Source organism: Pimephales promelas, chromosome 7 (assembly GCF_988280905.1).
Source record: "Pimephales promelas chromosome 7, fPimPro1.hap1.1, whole genome shotgun sequence".
In the NCBI taxonomy this organism is placed as follows: Eukaryota; Metazoa; Chordata; class Actinopteri; order Cypriniformes; family Leuciscidae; genus Pimephales; species Pimephales promelas.
The window spans coordinates 25,796,258-25,812,868 of NC_142775.1; the positions used below are offsets into that span (position 1 = coordinate 25,796,258).

A 16,611-nucleotide genomic window follows, 5' to 3' on the forward strand; every position below is an offset into this window, starting at 1 on the left:
AAATGAACACTGAAGCAGTGTTAAAGTCAATGAGACAATTAAGTGATTAATTGAGTGATGATTGAGTATTATTGAAGACACCTGATGGTGTCATTTTTTCTATGTATTCATCTGGCTGTCAAAATTCATGTACAGCAGACAAACTAAATATAAAGTTAACGATTTAAGGGTCAAGATCCGAACTAAAGTGAACACTGAACACCATAATGGTGACTTAAAATGATGGTTTTCCCCTTCAGTGATTCTGCTTGTTAGGTGTCTTCAATAATGCTCAATTATCACACAATTATTCACTTAATTATTTCATTAACTTTAATACTGCTTCAGTGTTCATTTAACACTCTGCTCAGAGTTTATATAAATCACACTCTCAGTATTAATTTAACACTGTACATACTGTAAATAAACTTCAAAAATATAGAGACCTAATAATGTGAACACTAAGATCTACATACCAAGCTTTAGCTAGAAAGGCCTCTGTGCCAACTTGCACAGTCAGGAATTGACTAACAATAGGTGCTGTGTAGTCTTTAGTCTTGGTCTGGTATAAAGGTACAGGTGACAGCAGTCAGTCAACAACCAGAATCAGCTTCAGCTTCTCCTTTGTGGAACTACTGAGGATCAGACAGCGCAACCATGATGGGCAAGGTAAACTTCATTCCAGGACCCATAAAGTTTCACTCAAATTACTTTGATACAAGTTATACTGTATAAAGTGAAAATTCATTACAGATTAACTTTCTTTTCAGGTCATCTTCTACGAGGACAGGAACTTCCAGGGTCGCTCTTATGAGTGTATGGGCGACAGTGGTGACTTCTCCTCCTACCTGAACCGCTGTCACTCTTGCAGAGTGGAGAGTGGATGCTGGATGATGTATGATCATCCCAACTACATGGGAAATGGGTATTTCTTTAGAAGGGGCGAGTACGCTGATTACATGTCTATGTTCGGGATGAGCAACTCGATCAGGTCCTGCCGTATGATCCCCATGGTGAGCTCCATGAATGTATTGTTTTGTAATAGACCCAAAGCCACATCCTATCATTTTAGAATATTTCTTAATTAAATGTATTTTTCATTTATATTTATCTAGATTCATGAAGCAAACACATGTAGGACATAAATTTGCAGGACATTGCAGGAAAATTCTAAAATCCATCAACTCAAAGCAACTTTCAAAATGAAGGCAGAACTATACAGTTCTTGTTATTTGTTTACATTAGATGTTGTTTCTACTATAGCTAAACTTGAAAATAATGGACTTTTCTTCTACTACAGCACAGAGGATCCTACAGAATGAGGATCTACGAGAGGGAGAACTTCATGGGTCAGATGTACGAGATGATGGATGACTGTGACAACATCATGGACCGTTACCGCATGTCTCACTGCCAGTCCTGTCATGTGATGGACGGCCACTGGCTCATGTATGAGCAGCCCCACTACAGAGGCAGGATGCACTACTTCAGGCCTGGAGAGTACAGGAACTTCAGCAATATGGGTGGCATGAGATTCATGAGCATGAGGCGCATCATGGACTCCTGGTACTAGGGTTTAAATTAAAAAAATATTTTCTTGACAACACTACACAATCTGTCTTGAAATTCATTGATGTCAATAATATTTGCATTAGTATAGTTCACAAACAACATCTCATAAATTAAAAAGATCTATAAAGAATTTATTGAATTCTATTGTACTATAATACTGAAAGATAGCCATCTAATAGGGTGTAAACATGAGGGATGCAGGCTTTCAATAGACAAGGTTGAGTAAACATAAAATCCTGTCCATAACTGTGAAACTACAGACTGCATGAAAATAGCTTGTTTCTCATTGCTGGTGGTGAAATTACAAATGCTTATATTTTATTAGAATTTAGAAGTACTCAAAATGCAGTCCTTAAATGTCTATATGGAAAAACTAAAGGGATAATTCACACCAAAATCGTTTACTCATCCTTGTGTTCTTCCAAATGTTTGACTTAAAAAAAAAAAAATCCCAGTATGTGTTTTCCATAAAATTGAGTCAAGTGGGTTTCATTTATTTGATATGCTACTCAACATAGGACGAACAGACAGGCCGCAGGCACCGTCTGGACAGAGGTACCGTCTGCCCCAATTAGTAGGCTATCATAAAACATGCCTGCTGAACCATACATTAATTTTAATATATCCCACTCACTTTATGACTTAAAATTATCTAAAATCTGAAGAATATTAAGTGCTTTACTTCTATTTTATTAATTGCATTAGCCCCTTAACTGTCACGTCCCACAGGTGGGACGCTTGCCATTATATTTTTACAACAATAATATATTAGAAAAGACCTTAAGTAATATTGACAAACTATATATCACTTGAAAACGTACTAGTTTCCATATTTGGTGACTGATTTTCAAAATAAATAACACAGGAGTCGTAATTTATCAATTTGCAACAAGAATATTTTCATACTCATTAGGCGTGTTCAGACCTTTATTTTGAAATAGCAATGAACATGAAAAATCATGAAAAAAGGTAGAAACCTCAGTTTTTTTTCATGCCAAGGGTTCTAAAGATTGCATCCATTCAATTATTTTAGAAAAAAGGTCTGAAAATGTTAAAAATAATAAATTCACCATTTTTGATGTGGCAGGAAGTTATAACGAACATGTGTGTTCTTTGTATGTGTTTCTTGGATGTTGAATTCATATCAAAATCTCCCAAACTTCCTGTACTATTTCTGAATAGGATTTCTATTTAATAAATTGTGTGAAAATTGTGTAAATGATGGTTCAGATCTCTCAAAACATAAATGGAGGCGACCTTATATGGGCAGTAATGGAGTCTGGTTGTGACCTAGTGAAAAAGTTTGGTACTGCACCCAAACAAAATCTCACTGAAAGCTCGTTTTTTAAGATATAAACCTAAAAAATTGTAAACACAACTTGTTCAGATTTTTGGCGTTGATTTTTCTGCAATTTTAGAGTAGCACAGGTTTTGAAAATATATATTTTATATAAAACATGAATAATTATTTTTTTTACATTGTTCATTTTCATAAAGTCAAACTTCTATAACTTCTATACCAATTTTACGTCTATATACCAAAGCATTCTTGAATTACAACCATTTAAGTTTGAAATGTGCATTCCCATGCCTATTCAAAAAAGGGTGACAGTAAGAGATCCTTAAAATGTCAACAAATACATTAAGTCTATTTCCAAATTTAAACATTAAAACGTAATAAAACCCATAGTGCTGTTAATATGAAATACATACAAATACTGTAAAAAAAAATCTGTTCAATTTACGGTAAAATACTGGCAGCTGTGGTTGATTTACTGTATAAAATACAGTAGCAAGACTTTACGGTAGCAAGGTTTTACAAACTTAACTTAAAATTTACAGAAATAAACCGTATTTCATTATCTGATATAATGTTAATTTATCGACCTATTGAAGTATTATTATCTGTCTTGTACCATTGTAACACACTGACAACCAACAATCACAAACTATTATCACTAATATGAACGCTGTCATGTAGACCCGGGTGCGCACCAGGGTACCAAACCCGAGAATACCTGGAAGAGGGGGTCTGAGTTCGGTTGCTCTCGAACTGTGCTGCGGTTCGCATGAATGTGAATGCAATATGGACTCAGGTACGCACTGGTTCAGAAGATAAAGTAAACTTTGCATGCGTTTCAGCTGATTATGATGTATTTAGTTAAATAAAGAACATGTAAGGGATGGATACGAGCGAGAAAGAGTAGTGTATTCGTGCATAGCACTTGGAATCAGGGCAACAAATAAATGGAAATCCACTCCGTCTCCTCAAAAAAATCAATTTGCAAGCAGCAGAAAGCCACCTTATGTGACACACACACATAGTCAACCTGTGTTGTTCACTGATACGCATAATACACCATTACATTGTCCCGCGTTGTTTTTTATCATGCACCGTGCACGTTTGTGATGACGTAAGATGTCATCGCAAAATTATTATTAAGTCTTTAATGCTGGTGTTAGCTGACAGAATCATCTGGCGCTGCCGTCTTGGCTCAGACAAACTCCGCCTCTGTTCGTAACCACTCCTCTAGCCGGAGCTGACCCGCTTTGGTTAAAGGTATTCGGAAGTAATACCTGCCAGAGGAAGCCCCGACGAGGACCGATCAAGCCCCGGAAGTGAGAGTGGAAACACGACCTGGCAAACAGTAGCACGCCCCCTTTTGGCTAGACAGTGGAAATGCGGCTAGTGTTTCCTGATCCCAGTGTCCATTCTCCTCTGATACTCTCAAGATCCTACCCTTGTGCACTGTTCGATTTTTGTGCACACCCTGTATGGAGCGGGTCAAATTTATTATTTTTTTATGCTTTGATTTTATACTTCCTAAACCGATTTAATCCTAAATCGGATGTATACTATGAAAATATGGATGCATTCAATTTAACCATGTTAAAAAAAAATAAAAATGGTTACGTTCATCACTGTGCAAAGATACTAGAAAATAACAAGGAATTGAGGGGGGAGGGCAGGACATGATGTAACAACTGAAAATAATTTTTTCCAGGACAATAATTAAACAATTTCTAAAATCTAAAAAATAAATCCTACCTCAAAGACGTTTTAGAAGACAATACATCTTAAAACATTTTTTTAATCATGAAAATGCTTTCATAAAAACAAAAGTGTTCAGCGTTCAGTGATTTTATACTACTATAAACAAATGAATTATTTGATAAACAAAACAAAAAATTACTAATTTTATTATCTGCCAATTACCTACAGGCAACAGAAACTGTCCATAGCTTGTATTTAACTTGTGCTAAATACAAAGTCCTTTTACTCAATATGACCTGCAAAATATTTGTTATACTTCTAATTTTCAAATGAAATTGTAAGCAGTATAATTTCTTCCTAGAATAATTAGTAAAAACTTATGAAAAAAGTCAAAAAAAGGTACAAAAAGGTACAAAGGTACAACTAACAAAATACTTTAAAACCTCTTTTAAAGTGCTTCATAATTACAATTTAAACATCAGAAATTCTAGAGTGACAAATTTGAGTAAGGTCTAGATACTGTGCTTCAGCTTGAATGGGCTCTTTTCCAACTTGCATAGTCAGGAATTGACTAACAATAGGTGCTGTGTAGTCTTTAGTCTTGGTTTAGTATAAAGGTGCGAGTGACAGCAGTCAGTCAACAACCAGAATCAGCTTCAGCTTCTCCTTTGTGGAACTACTGAGGATCAGACAGTGCAACCATGATGGGCAAGGTAAACTTCATTACATCTAAGATTTCCACAGTTTAACTCCAAAAACATTTGAGTTGTAAGATTTTTACTTTAAACAACTCAATAGATCCACTTTGATTTTTCAGGTCATCTTTTACGAGGACAGGAACTTCCAGGGTCGCTCTTATGAGTGTATGGGCGACAGTGGTGACTTCTCCTCCTACATGAACCGCTGTCACTCTTGCAGAGTGGAGAGTGGATGCTGGATGATGTATGATCATCCCAACTACATGGGAAATGGGTATTTCTTTAGAAGGGGCGAGTACGCTGATTACATGTCTATGTTCGGGATGAGCAACTGCATCAGGTCCTGCCGTATGATCCCAATGGTGAGCTCCATGAAAAATGTTGTTTTAATAAATACTTTGGTTTCACTTTATTTAGATGGTCCCTTTAACACATTCAGTATAAGTAATGTTGCATCTACATCTCTACTAACTCTCACTAGAGTGTTAGTAGAGTATACGTAGACTGGTAGGGTTAGGGATATAATTAGTTGACATGTAATTGTAAAGTTACTTATAGTAAGAAGAATGTCTGTTAGAGGAGCATCACAATGAAGAGTTGGAAGATATCAAGCACACAGTCTAATACTCTGAGTTAGTTGACATGTAGTTGCAAAGTTACTTATAGTCAACAGGATGTTCAAAAGGGACCAACAAAATCACTTTTTAATAAACTACTTTTATTCGGAAACACAAAGCAGAGAGAAAATTTAAATTTTTAGGACATTGAGGAAAATGTTAAAATCTCAAAAAGACTTTTTCAGAGAGTTTCGCTACACTGCACACTTAACTGACTTCTCTTCCTCTACAGTACAAGGGCTCCTACAGAATGAGGATCTACGAGAGGGAGAACTTCATGGGTCAGATGTACGAGATGATGGATGACTGTGACAACATCATGGACCGTTACCGCATGTCTCACTGCCAGTCCTGTCATGTGATGGACGGCCACTGGCTCATGTATGAGCAGCCCCACTACAGAGGCAGGATGCACTACTTCAGGCCTGGAGAGTACAGGAGCTTCAGCAATATGGGTGGCATGAGATTCATGAGCATGAGGCGTATCATGGACTCCTGGTACTAGTGTTTCAATAAAACAATTTCTCTACTAAATATTGTGCCGCAAAATTCTTACTGCCAATAATATTTGCATGTCTAATCAATCACAGGAAAAATCCAATGAACTAAATAGACTTACAAATAAAACAAAATTTATGAGACTCATGAGACTAGAACAGTGGGTAACACTTTACAACAAGTTTCATTATTTAACTACATTAGTTAACAACTAGATGGTGAAGTTCATAGACAAACTTTAAGTTGGCTTGGAAAAGCCTGACCAGATAGTTTTAGTTTTAAACTGTTCTAGCATATTTCTAGTATGGTTTACCATACAATAAGCAGGCATAAGACTACTTCAGGTTAGTAGATAAATATATTGTAATGACCTGTCAGCGCTAGCAGCTGGGTGCATTAGGGGTAATTGTTTATTGAGATTTGATTTATGTGTTATTGCAGTAAGATCTTTAAGTTTTTGTGATAGTAAAATGATGTGTGTTAATGTTCAAGTTAGATCAGATGTTTTTGGTTAATTTTCCCTAAGGTAAAAATGTGTCTCTCACCATCATGTGTAAGGCAATAGTGGCTTGCCTGAGTAATACTTTCTGTGTTCTGAAATAAAAGAGGGATATTCATTGTTATTACTTTTTATTGGTTTATCTACCAATGCTCCGTGCGGTGTATGGGACAGGAGTGGTCTGATCTCATGTTAGGAATTAGCATAGTAAACGTTTATTTGATAACTACCAGTTATTACAATATTTGGAACAGTTGTAAAGAAAATGTATTTATAGGAACATTATAGCAGGCTCAAGATAATTAATACAGAGATCATTATTTATTGTTTTAATCAATTGACATTCATAAAACGTAATTATAATCTGCAGTCTCATGTACGAATGTGCGATGAACACTCTAAACGGAAACTCCCGATATGTAAGTAGAACGTGGAAGTATAGTTGTGCAAGTAGTGCGTTCTATTCAAAACTCTAAATTATCTGTTAAAGTTTTTTAATGTTTTTAGAAAGGATATAGATCAATTTGGTGGTCCTTGTGAGTTAAAACAAAATTGTATATATTATGACATTGAAGCTATATGGGTAGAAGTCCATGTACCTTATATGAAACCTGTGCTTGTGGGATGCTGTTATAGACCTCCTGATGCACACGTGGACTATCTGACATGCTTAGGTGAAATGCTTGATAATGTATCTGATGTCAATTGGCTTAATCTGACAGGGATTAAGGAAAAAGATTGTTTGTTTCTTATCGACTCTCCTATTTCTCCATCTGGGCTGTTTGGTGATGACTCAGTGCGAAAGTGTTTCCAGCGAAATGTTAGATGTTCCGTTGTTTCCGGCTGCCATTCCGGACGTGGAACATCTAACATCCCCTCAAGAGGAAGTATTAAAGTTAATTTCAAGTAAAAACAAAATGGATTAATAATTTGTTTTAACTAATTATTTTGATTCTTGTTAAACTGTGAATTGCCTTATGCGAGTCAACATGACTATACAATTATTGTTGTTTCAACTTTGCTATGCAAGTTCAAAATAAAGTGAACTCAATAATGAGCATCCTGTTCACTTATCCCCATTAGTGGGTTGAACTTAATAATTTCAATTAAGTAATGTCTTTGAATTAGGGTATCAAGATGATAATAGAATGGCTTGTTTTAACTTAACAATTAATATAAAAACACAAATTTGAGTACAAAACATTTTTTTTTTTATTAAAACCAATGTTAAGCCAATACAAGCTATATATAAACACATCAATCATGCAATCATCTCAAACATTTTCAATATGTAATCAATACCTTTTTAGGCATCAAACTTCAGTTGGGTGTGGGTAACATGAGCCTAAGATAAATATAGCTCACCTTCTACAAGTGTGTTCACAAACCTCTGCTTGTCATATGCTTGGCAGTCGCCACTCGAGCTGTGCTTATGAGTGAGCTGTCATGGCCGTGGAGTCCAGTTCTATTCCTAAAAAGGAAATTGACTGACTGGGCAGTAATGATCTCTTGGTCCAGTTGACCCTGAGACCTAGGCTTTTCAGATGACTAAGGAGCGCAGCTCTGGTAGACAATAGTTCTGTCCAGTGGCGCAGATAGAATTTTTTAGCTGGGGGTTGACCAAGCTGTCAGCAAATGATTTCCACTCAATTAGTTACTTTGTGTAATTTGGGCTAATGATTTGCACTAAAAGCCATTGGGGGATTCTTATTTGAAATGAAATTTCATGGATAAAGAACAATGAAAAAAGATCAACAAAGGCATACCTGATCACCACTAGCAATGCATGATCAGACTGTTATCTGACTAGTATGCCAATCACCCACCAAAACTTCATGTCTTCAGCAAAGTATGTTTTATTTAAACACTTGCTAATCTCAGGATACACAGTTTATCATTATGAACAAAAAAGCAAAGAACCTATGTGCAAATAATAATCAAATAAAATAACAACATATTTACGATTTACATAAATAAAAATAAGTAAGTAGGCTATATGGAGTATGAGATATAATGAGGGACCCAAAAACATCTCTCCTCCTTTCATTACCCTGAACATACTGCTGGGCAATGTCTTGTCTGTTCAGTCTGTCAAGCCTCTCTTGGTGAATATGGCACACAGCAATGCCATTGAGTCTTTTTTTGTGTCATGGTTGATCGCAACCAAGTTTTGAACCTGCGTAACCCACTAAAACTGCCTGCCCTGTCTGGCCTGCCCAGAATATCTCTTAGGGGGCCTATGTGTGCGTAGTGGAACAATGGTCTCTAGAGACAGACTGTCACACATGTGTCCTGCCTCCTTAAAGACTGCCTCAAAGTGTTCAGCATTTCTTTTGGATTTCAACCTTTCTTGGACAAGAGAGACTGCAGAAAGCATGCCCTCCACTGTCTGAGTGTTTTTCTGGAGAGATGCATTTAGAACCTCTAGTTCACTGATCACATCTAAAGCAAGCAGAAGTCCCTGTACAACATTACCCTGTTGCAGGCGAACACGTAAGCCCTCTGCCCGGCTTGCAGATCCAGAATTACTTGCAGCCATCTCATCCAGTGCATTTAGTACCATCCCATATTGGCTGAGAACAGCACGGATAGCAGGTGAGCGTACAGTCCACCCAGTGGGACATAAAGGCCTGATGGACAGGGCTGGCCCTTCCCCTTCAGCTGCAACAATGGCTTTAAACTGGTCTTTCAGCTTACCAGACTGCCCAAATAATGTGCCAAGTTCATGTCTCCAGACAAGAGCATTTCGCACGACACTGGAGGCTGAGCAAGCCTGTTGTGTAATTAAATTAACATAGTGTGCTCCGCATTGTATGTATGGCGCTAGTGGCTGTGCTCACTGAATAACAGCCTGGGCACCTGAGTACTTTCAAGACATATTTGAAGCCCCATTCATATGCTTGACCTCGGAGGCCAGATATTGGCAAATTCAGTCTCAACAGAACGGCCAAAATGATTCTGGCAAGATTTTCACCTGTTGTAGAAGTTGTTTCATACATCCCTATAAAGTCTTTGTGCACCATCAAATCAGCGTCAACATAACGTAGGCATCAGAGATATCCCTAGTCTCATCCATAATTATCGAAAACTGCAACACTGGAAGTGACCGGATCTTATCTGCAATTGTGACAATCCCAAGATGTGTGCACCGCCCTCTTTGCAGATAACCATCTAGTGAATGATTGATCATCTTCAGCTTTGTATTTTAAAAGCTGGTCAAGGTTACCTTGATGATGTTCATGCACCCTAAAGGCCAATTCCCGCCTCGCCAAAAACATCTCACCCCCTATTATTTTTTAACTAGCTCTGTTTTCTGCTTGCTGTGTACTGACTGCACTGCTCAACTGTGTAGTAACTGACCTGTTTTCATAGGCAGCAGTTGTAACAGAAATGTTGTGACCTCTGAATTCTCATGCATGGAAAACCTTTCAAGTGCTTTTTTTTCCCGTTTTTTTTTTTAAATCCAGTACTGACAAAAGCTGGGTCTATACTCTTGGCTTTTGCTGGTTTCCCTGTCTTGAAGTACTTAGAGCTAATGAAAACCCACACCATAAACCAGAACACCAGAAACAAGAAAAGACAACATCAAGATGAGTTTGGCAACACAGTGTCGTGCTCTCACCATTGAGATACCACAGAAAGAGCCACTGCAGTCTCATAAAAGCAGAGACCATGAAAATGACTTTGAATTTCCTGAAGAGGAGAATCAACATGACGACCAAGCAATTACTATGGACGTGGAGATATGTGAAGACCTGAAGATTTTTCTTAAAAGCCAACACAGCAACACCAGTGCACCAGTTGAGAGGCTGTTTAGTATTGGAACCCCAAAAAGGAACCGTCTCACAGACCAGCGTTTTGAGAAACTACTCCTACTGCGCTACAATACTTTGAAAATAAAACCCAGATGAAATAGTTACCTCTTATTAAGATGGTACTTTAACATTACATTGACAATACATTTTTTGTATTGTATTGCAGACGTGATCTGGATTTTGTTTTTTTTTTGCATAAAATAATTTTGTTTTGAAGACACTTAATAGAAAGCTGACAGATCTGCTTAATTGGTGATGTTGATTGTGCATAAGTATCATCTTATTGTTCTCTAATAAGTTAAAAAAAACTGGCTCACAAACCAACGTTTTGAGAAACTACTGCTGCGCTACAATAGTTACTTTGAAAATAAAACCCAGATGCAGTAGTGAACTCTTATTAAGATAATACTCTAACATTACATTGACTATATATATATATATATATATATATATATATATATTGCATTGTTTTGCTGAAGTGATCTGACTTTGTGCATAAAATAATTTTGTTTTGAGGACACTTAATAGAAAGCTGACAGATCTGTTTAATTGGTGATGTTGTTTGTTCTCAAATATCATCTTATTGTCCTAAATAAGTTAATAAAACATTTTAAATGTTTGAGATATGTCTTTTACCCTAGTATACCTTATTTCAAAATTCAAACTGGCAATTTGCTAGTATTACACTCCTTTTTATTACAATTGATAATGAATTCACTTTATATAGTCTACCCACAAAAAAGCATACAAAAGTAAAAAAAAAAAAAAACATCACTTTCCATAATCTGTAATGTTTATTGACATTTTATATAGCATGCATAGCTCTGGGATCTGGAAGTTCTCAGAATATAATATTATTCTACATTATTATTCAATAAATAAATAAATAAATAAATATATATATATATATATATATATATATATATATATATATATATGTGTGTGTGTGTGTGTGTGAGTGAGTGTGTGCGCGCGTGTGTGCGTTGGTGCGTGTGCGTGTGTGTGTGTGTGTGTGTGTGTGTGTGTTTTTAAAGAACATTAAGGTGCTTATATAGGCTGTTGTTGAATATATTGCTTATAACTTCTCAGTCGAAAAACACCTGTAAGACCTGAGAGAGATCAAGCCTCAGCCAGGTAAGAAAAAGTAACGCAATTCGTTTCTTTTTTGGGGAGTAACTAAATGTTGTAATGCAAAAGTAACTTTCCCCAACACTGCTGAGAACACCTCATTTGCACCTTTGCTTTGTCCAGACAGACTCTCACGGGGTAAACATGATGTAAAAAATGACAAAATGAATGATTTTGTCTTTTAAAGTACAATCGTGGTCACAAATAGCTAGCTATATAGGACATAAATATTATGTAAAATGAACATTTGATCAGCTTAATTGTATGATAAAGTGTTTTAGCAGATAAATAAATGCAAATCACTTGTCTGGGCATTTCACTTTTAAATGCATGAGACATGTTTATTGTAGCCTACTATTGATCATTAGATCCAGGGACCTGCTGCATATTTAAACCTTGACTAAAGAAGTTGGAAAAGCTGTTTCACCATAGGCCTACACAAACTCGCATATTTATCGAGGTTTATAACGAGGTTGAATTCAATTATTCATTAGCCAGCAACTCATTGATGCTTTTCTGTTTTCATGAATAACGTGACACTTCCATAACGTGTCGCTTCCATAACGTGTTGTTCCCATAACAGAGATGTACACGCTGTTTCTCTTGCATTTTCAAAGGCTCATCAAAATGTGTCTTGGCTTGATACACAGTCTAATGGTCTAGCGAAAAAAACAAACCATTAGACAAATTGTGCAGGTAAAGCGGACAATAATACATAAAGACAAAAGAGAGATGAGGATTACACACAAGTTGGACTAAAAATGGATCCATCATGGTCCAACTCTGTATTAGAATGAAAACAAATTAAAGAAGAATATGAAACAAGACAAAACAATGGAACCTTGTTTAAATCTTTACTTAGTGTTCCGCATTTATTTTTTTATATATATTTTTTTCATGTTAGCAAATTAGAAACTTTTAGAAAAAAGAAAAAAAAATTAGAAACTCAAGCTATGCTAGATTTCTAAATAAAGGACTAAGATCTACATACCAAGCTTTAGCTAGAATGGGCTCTTTTCCAACTTGCACAGTCAGGAATTGACTAACAATAGGTGCTGTGTAGTCTTTAGTCTTGGTTTAGTATAAAGGTGCGAGTGACAGCAGTCAGTCAACAACCAGAATCAGCTTCAGCTTCTCCTTTGTGGAACTACTGAGGATCAGACAGTGCAACCATGAAGGTAAACTTTATCACAGCTCCCAATCCATTCAATTTCACTCAAATTACTGTGGTATTTTCCTCCCTTAAAACCACTAATAAATTTAACTATATAAATTTCAGGTTACCTTTTATGAGGAAAGAAATTTCCAGGGTCGCTCTTACGAGTGTACTGGCGACTGTAGTGACTTCTCCTCCTACGTGAGCCACTGCCACTCTTGTAGAGTGCACAGTGGATGCTGGATGATGTATGATCATCCCAACTACATGGGAAATCAGTATTTCTTTAGAAGGGGCGAGTATGCTGATTGCATGTCAATGTTTGGAATGAGCAACTGCATCAGGTCCTGCCGTATGATCTCTATGGTGAGCTCCATGAACCTCTTGACGTATTTATTAACTGACATTAGACAATAGTCCTAAATTTATTTAAACCATTTATTTTGAAATCAGAATGGTAACCTGTGTGAGATAGATCAAGATTGTTGTTGAAGTTGGACTTTTGACTACATGTGAAAATGGTTCTTCCTAATTAATTTATACATAACCAACTTCTCTTCCACAACAGCACAGAGGATCCTACAGAATGAGGATCTACGAGAGGGAGAACTTCATGGGTCAGATGTACGAGATGATGGATGACTGTGACAACATCATGGACCGTTACCGCATGTCTCACTGCCAGTCCTGTCATGTGATGGACGGCCACTGGCTCATGTATGAGCAGCCCCACTACAGAGGCAGGATGCACTACTTCAGGCCTGGAGAGTACAGGAACTTCAGCAATATGGATGGCATGAGATTCATGAGCATGAGGCGTATCATGGACTCCTGGTACTAGTGTACATGTTTCAATAAAATTATAACTCTACAACATAAAACTGTCTAAATAATCATTATATAAATAATCATATGTAAATAAACATATTTAGATATACAGGAAATTGCAATGGAAGGACGATTTCGATATATCAACTGACAGCGTTGATTTTTTTTTTCGCAACCATGCAAGAGATCACTTCTGGCGCTTGCGCAGACCGAAGCACCCATACCTTCAGATCACTTGGACCTGGCTGTGGTTACAAGAGCTAAAAACGATATAAATACTGTTCGCTTTCTCACACAAAGTTTCTCGCTCGTTTCGTGTCTTAGGCCATCAATGTTACATTTATCGTCATTAAAGTCATTAAATCATGTTTAATTTGGACTTCTCTGTGCATGCTCTTTGAGGTGGACCCCATAAACCTCCATTATATGACTGACAGATAGGAACGGTTTGACCGAATATCAAAAATGAAAATTCTGTTAACTCAGTTAATTAATATTATTCAGTTAATTAAGTTAGCTGGTCAAGATGCTTGGCTAAAGTCGACATAATAGACTCTTTTAAAACTATGCCAAACTCCTTCAGGATCCGGGAAGCCATTACAGCGGCTGAACGTGGTGTTTCTACTTCAGCTATCAAAATCCTGGGCAGATGGTCTTCCTGGTCTTCCTGCTTTTGAATCTTATATAAAACCCGAACAGAGAGTCATCTTTGAAGCTCAGCAAGCTCTCCAGTAACAATTTGTGTAAATCTCAATGCAATTACTAGTGATGTCAAAAGAGAAAAAAATGGCCGAGGTCGAGGTGGCCCTGCATTAAAAGAAACAATGGCCGGTGGTCCAGTATGAAAGAAAAAAAACAAAAGTTGGTCGGTGGCCCAGTACGAAAGAAAAAAAAAAGATGGCCAGTGGCCCCGTATGAAAGAAAAACAAAAGATGGCTCGTGGCCCCATATAAAAGAAAGAAAAAGAAAAGAAAAGAAAAACATTTTCGGTAGATAGATCTGAACATATGATGAAGCCAGGTGCAAAATTCTTTTTTCATTTTGTTTACACACAAGATGAAAAAAAAAGTTCAATTTCATTACCTAGGAAATCAAAATATACTCTCCATACCCTCTAAAAATATATATTTTTATTAAAATGTCAGAGAAATCAGGCCAGGAATGATTTATTAAAGAGCACCTATCATGGATTTTTGAAAATGACTGTTCATGTGGAATATAGCTCTAAGGAAATGAAAACATCCTGCAAAGATTTATATCTGAAAGTGCACCGTATATAAAGTTATTGTCTTTCAAAAGTGAGAGTCGACCCTGAGTCTATGAAATGATGAAAAATCAACAATATGCTTTACATTGACTAAGGCCTGCCCATACTTTGACAAACAAACAACAAACTTGGTCCTCAAATCATTACGTATTTTGCAGGACATGTAATGTTATAACTTTGCACCCTTTCTAAGTTATGAATAGCTAGTAAGATAATATAACGATAACGTAACATCATATAATTCAAATAATTATTCTAGTGATATGTAGGCCTAATGCTAGATATGGTTTGCTAGTACATTTGTAACAGGGTTCAGTTGTTATGGGAAAAAGGAGGTGGGAACCGGCGAACATTCAACAAGTTTAATAATAAATAAACAAATACTAAATTAAAGAATAAGCCAGCAGCCCCTCACGGACAACACACAAAACAGAACATAAAATCACAACGTAAAATCAGTCCTGTTCCTCTCTCCACTGTCGTCGCTCCTCCTTTATGCCTCCGCTTCTCCGTGAGAGATGCGAGACCGGTGTGTTTCACAGGTGTTGTTCATTATCACTCACGCCACCGACCTCACGCCACTCTCATGTCCCTGTCCCTCGGCCTCGTCCTGCTCGCCACAATATTATTTCAGAAATTTATTCTAAATAATTTATTTATTATTTCATTATTTCGGGGCAGTGATACACTTTTCACTGGGGGCGTCTCTCAAATGTTCTTGTCCGGTTCCGCTGCTTTCAGTCACGTGACGCTGGCTCTGAACGAAAATGAGTTGTTGAAAAAATGAGCCTCTGTGGATCTACCCATCCCATGTATGTAAAGATAATAAATTCTTCATTTATGAGTCATATCATTGGCAGGTATTTGTACACCATTGAGGACATATTTCCGAATAAAAAATAGTGATTTTAGATGATAAAATACTTTAAAAAACTACACATTGTCCCTTTAAACTTAAGGACCTAAGCACAGGTTAACAGCCTAAAAGGAGTAGTTCACTTTTGAAAAAAAAAACTTTTGCTGATAATTTATTCACCCCCATGTCATCCAAGATGTCCATGTCATTCTTTCTTCAGTCGAAAAGAAATGAAGGTTTTTGATGAAAAGGGTCTTAAGCGAAACGATCGCTCATTTAATAAATAAATAACAAAGTTGAAGTTTCATAAGCTCAACTGCTCGCCTTGCTCTGTTCTGTGATGCACGTTTGTGACTCTCCTGTTCGAACTCGTTCATCAAAATGAACAAATCTTCATTTGTCATTTGAGTCATTTGGTTCATTCAACGAATGGGGGTGAGTAAATTATCAGCAAAAGTTTTTTGAAAAGTGAACTACTCCTTCAATAGCTTCACCAAGGCAGCTATCAAACACCAGGCATCCAAGCGTCACCTCACAGTGGTGGTACATTTGGATTATTTCAGCGGTTTATCCTGGAATATGCGACAAAAATTGGTGATATCTAGTTTCACTTATTCCATCAATTTAAAGTTCCATGACTGCAATGAAATTTTGAATGAATTTTGGTGTTACTAGTAATTGTATTATGAAAATGTGACAGAGC

At 36.7% G+C, this 16,611-nt stretch overlaps 3 protein-coding genes across 3 annotated transcripts; all 3 read left to right on the forward strand.

Annotated features, from left to right (window-relative positions):
• Positions 1-636: 636 nt before the first annotated feature.
• LOC120467113 (gamma-crystallin M2-like) lies at positions 637-1,552 on the forward strand. The gene is made up of 3 exons (XM_089133655.1): positions 637-648; positions 744-992; positions 1,280-1,552. Exons 1-3 carry the CDS (start codon positions 637-639, stop codon positions 1,550-1,552), a joined length of 534 nt encoding a protein of 177 aa, XP_088989781.1.
• A 3,695-nt stretch (positions 1,553-5,247) lies between these two features.
• LOC120467108 (gamma-crystallin M2) lies at positions 5,248-6,366 on the forward strand. The gene is made up of 3 exons (XM_039655890.2): positions 5,248-5,259; positions 5,364-5,606; positions 6,094-6,366. Exons 1-3 carry the CDS (start codon positions 5,248-5,250, stop codon positions 6,364-6,366), a joined length of 528 nt encoding a protein of 175 aa, XP_039511824.2.
• A 5,582-nt stretch (positions 6,367-11,948) lies between these two features.
• LOC120467120 (gamma-crystallin M2) lies at positions 11,949-13,798 on the forward strand. Its single transcript, XM_089133270.1, has 3 exons — positions 11,949-11,987; positions 13,081-13,323; positions 13,526-13,798. The coding sequence occupies exons 1-3, from the start codon at positions 11,970-11,972 to the stop codon at positions 13,796-13,798; spliced, it is 534 nt and encodes a 177-aa protein (XP_088989396.1). The 5' UTR covers positions 11,949-11,969.
• Positions 13,799-16,611: the final 2,813 nt, after the last annotated feature.